Source organism: Akebia trifoliata, chromosome 15 (assembly GCF_017979445.1).
Source record: "Akebia trifoliata isolate Shusen 1 chromosome 15, ASM1797944v1, whole genome shotgun sequence".
Classification (NCBI taxonomy): domain Eukaryota; kingdom Viridiplantae; phylum Streptophyta; class Magnoliopsida; order Ranunculales; family Lardizabalaceae; genus Akebia; species Akebia trifoliata.
The window spans coordinates 18,896,924-18,900,572 of record NC_141389.1 but is presented as its reverse complement, the minus strand read 5'-3'; the positions used below and the strand labels follow the sequence as shown (position 1 = coordinate 18,900,572).

The 3,649-nt window shown below is 37.6% G+C and overlaps 1 protein-coding gene across 1 annotated transcript; it reads left to right on the top strand.

Moving 5' to 3' along the window:
* The first annotated feature begins 480 nt into the window (after positions 1–480).
* On the top strand, positions 481–2,265 carry LOC147384499 (protein CORTICAL MICROTUBULE DISORDERING 6-like). The gene is made up of 4 exons (XM_086424943.1): positions 481–555; positions 689–804; positions 1,472–1,847; positions 1,948–2,265. The coding sequence occupies exons 1-4, from the start codon at positions 481–483 to the stop codon at positions 2,263–2,265; spliced, it is 885 nt and encodes a 294-aa protein (XP_086281069.1).
* Positions 2,266–3,649: the final 1,384 nt, after the last annotated feature.

The following is a 3,649-nucleotide window of genomic DNA, read 5'->3' as shown; positions in this document are numbered from 1 at the left end:
TTTTTCATTCCCGAATGAAGCATGTTGCAATAGATTTTCATTTTATCCGGGATCAAGTTCAAAATGGTGCTCTACGTGTAGCTCCTGTCTCTTCTGAAGATCAACTTGCTGATGCCCTTACCAAGCCACTTCCATGCCAACGTTTTCTACAACTTAAACACAAGATTGGACTTCTCTCCTGAGCTCCATCCTGAGGGGGCATAATAGAGATAATCAATTGTGAGATAATCAGCTGTTCTCAACTGCTAGACTTAGTCTTTCTTATTAAATTGTATTATTCAAATGTATTTAATTGTAATTAGTTGTCATCCATAGATATAGGATTCAGTTTGTAACCTTCCTAGTTAGTAGGATGTTCAACCATTTTTTGTTATCTTCTAATGTATTTATACGATTGATTAATCAATAAGAAAGAATCAGTTTTTACAATCTTATTACGAAGTTCTATCAAGCAAAGGATACGTGCATTGACTGAGAATCATGAGAGCTCTTGCCCAACAAAACGTTTCAGTTCTGTTAGTAATAGAAAATGAACGGAAACCAAGGCTTTATGAGGTTCACTCCCATCAAGCTTAGTGCAGCTTGGCAAGGTGGTATATTAGTCCAAGTCATTAATTATTTATATAGAATCGTTTGTCGGTCCTCTACTTTGTCAAGAAGTTCATGTCTTTGGTTACGTGTGTTGCAGGAGGTCTTGCATCATAGAGATGTGGCTCTACTCGCTGCTGTGGAAGCTTTGCAAGAGGCATCTGCCGCAGAGAGATTGATTCAATGCTTGAGGTGGGTGAAGGTATACCATATGCGGTATTTAAGTGTCAAATATTTTCTTGTTTCTTATTATATTATGTTGTGCTGAAGCATAACAAGAACTATACACAAAGAACACAGGATTTACGTGGTTTGGCAAATCGCCTACGTCCATGGAGAGGGAGAACAATCCACTATCAATGATAAAGATTCCAACCGAAAAATCTCAGGGAGGAACAACAATAAAATTAAAAACTTGCAAAACCCTAAACTACGAAAAAGCCCCTTGTGCTTCTGAATTAGCCTCTTGAAGCCCAAACCTAACTTAGGAATTCTGATATCTCACAACATATTATTTGTTTTATTTGTAACTTCAAACCATTTTCTTGTTTTGGCAACAAAAATGTATGTATGGCATATTGTAACAAATCTTACTGTAAAAATCTTGGCTAGAATAGATGTTTCATTAAATTTACATGTGACATGATGCAAATTCAAATGAATTGTATTAGGCTTAAATAGCTATAAACTAAAGCAGGTTACATCATAATGAAGACTACATGTTACACCAAACAAATGGTACTTGGTTTAATAACATTGGGGGGAACAGATTATTTCCCGAAACAGATAATAAACTAAATTGTTTTCTTCTTGACTTCTACTACACCAAATGGTCCACCTCCTCTTGTTACTTATGCATCTGTCTATATTATTTGCTTTTCAGCACGTACTCGGAGATACAGTCCTGCGAGGAGGACAATCCACAACCTATGGTTGATAGATTTTTGGATTTCCATGATGACCTTACCCACTCTAGATTGATAGTGCAGTCATTAGCAAATATTAGCCCTCTTAGAACATCTGATACTAATTCAATTAATCCAGGCTCAATAAAGGAAATAGTGAAACTCGCGATGGAAAGAAGAAATGTGCTGCTTCATGGATCAAAGCAGCTTTGGCAACAGATCTTTCCCCGTTCTCTGCCCCAAACAAATCAATCACTCAATCTGTTGAGGCCTTCAACACAGCTAAGAAAAATCCCACCACTCAATGTAGTAAACCAAAGGGTGCTTGTACTATTAGTAAACAAAGGAAAAATGGTGAGATCGGATTTGGACTGACAACGTTAAAGGACAATCCGACAGATTGGGTGAAGGGAAGTAGTTTATATGCATCTGCTGACTGGCGAATAACTTGCAGGGTGAATGTAGGAAATGGTTTTTGACTTATATTGAAAAATTCTTAGATGGAATTTCGAGTGAAACGATTTCCACTGCGTCCGACTCCGAGATTGCTGGTGTAATGTGTCAGATTAAGAGAGTTGATGCTTGGTTAGATGTGATCATCGGCAAAGAGGGTAATTTGATTAAGGATGGAAGCGAAGATAGCCCAATTTTAGAAGATGAAGAAATAGAATTGTGTGGGAGGGTGAGAAACAAAATATATGGAGTTCTATTGAAGCAAGTAGAGTGCAGTGCGATTGCTCTTGAAAGCATGAGTGCAACATCTCAAGCTTGAAGGATTCCAAAATTAAATGCAAATAGTATATCAATGTGGCCATTCTGGGGATCATATATAACACTTTAATCAGTTTGGTTGTTTAGTTGGTTTCATAGCAGTCCTATTTGGGACTAGAGAGTGAATAGTGTACCTAACACAGTATTTTGTATGTAATTAGTGCATAGATGTTATTGTTTACGATGTTCTTTATCAAAACAATTTTGTTCCTTCGCTGCTTATCAAAAATACCTGTTCAAGTCAGACTTGATAAGCTAATCACTTTTAATCCAAAATATATGATACATGTATCATATTTTGCATTTAATTTCTTTCTATTCTTTTTATATAAAAAACAGTTGGTGGATGTGACCAAAGCATACCAATCAAATTAAGGGGAGCTATGCTTTATGGTTAAAGGTGGGATGAGGATGCTGAGTTGGATGAGCAGAAAGACAAAAACAGAAATCAGCAACTTTAGAAGAATGTAGGAATAACCTTAGAAGATTATGAAATAATGAAAACTTGATTGAGATGTTTAATGAAAAACACCCTTTTTTAAAAATTATTGTTGGGTGGAAAGGCCAAAATGAAGTTTTTTTTTTTTTTTTGTGTGGCTGTTGTTGATAGATAAATAACTTATTTATTGAAATGAAAAGGTGGTTGATTGACCAACCTACTAGAAAACAAAACAAAAACAAGAAAGAAGAAATGAAAAACAAATGATCTAATCAATATACTATTCCCTGTTGGATCCCACCACAAATTCCATCTCACTTAAAAATAAAATCCTCAAAGAAAAGTTATTCAAAATTCTTAGAAGGCCGTGTTCCAAAAGAAAAGAAACCACATAGCATTAGTAATCACTGGTTGAATTGGGCCCTCTTTCCCTTCAAAGGTAAATCCAACGAAAACGAATGGGGTCGTATTGTACAAGCTCTTTTCCTTTGAGAAGAACGCCACCGAGTGCCGTGAATGGAAAAGTGACCCAAGAAATTTTGAACGAGGATAGAGAATGGTACCAATTTCCCAATGAGAAAGGGCAATGCCTTGATAGAAGAGATATATGGTTCGCCACTAACCCCGAGGGGGTGGCTCAATGGCAATTTCGAATCCAATAAGCAGTGAGAGTCCGTAGGTTGTGTGTTCAATACACAGTATACGCAATAGTTCCTCGGGTCCACCCGCGAGGGCTTTCCCTCACTTACCTGTTGCGTGTAAGCGGGCGTTGCACGTGCCTGGGGGAGGGTCCCATATGCCTTGGTTCTGGCCCAGCTCGCCCCCCCCCCCCCCCCCCCTCCTTGTCTGACGTAAGTCCGGATGCCCCCATTATCAAAAAAAAAAAAAAAAAGCATAGTTCACCCCTAATAAGGACCATATAGACTAAAAAAGATAGCACAAAGTC

Excerpts from the sequence above, each read along its gene's own strand:
- LOC147384499 (XM_086424943.1), top strand. The coding sequence starts at position 481 with ATGAGAGCTCTTGCCCAACAAAACGTTTCAGTTCTGTTAGTAATAGAA. Across the intron at positions 556-688 it reads GGAAACCAAGGCTTTATGAG|GAGGTCTTGCATCATAGAGA; the intron begins GTTCACTCCCAT and ends CGTGTGTTGCAG. Across the intron at positions 1,848-1,947 it reads TAGTAAACAAAGGAAAAATG|GGTGAATGTAGGAAATGGTT; the intron begins GTGAGATCGGAT and ends AATAACTTGCAG.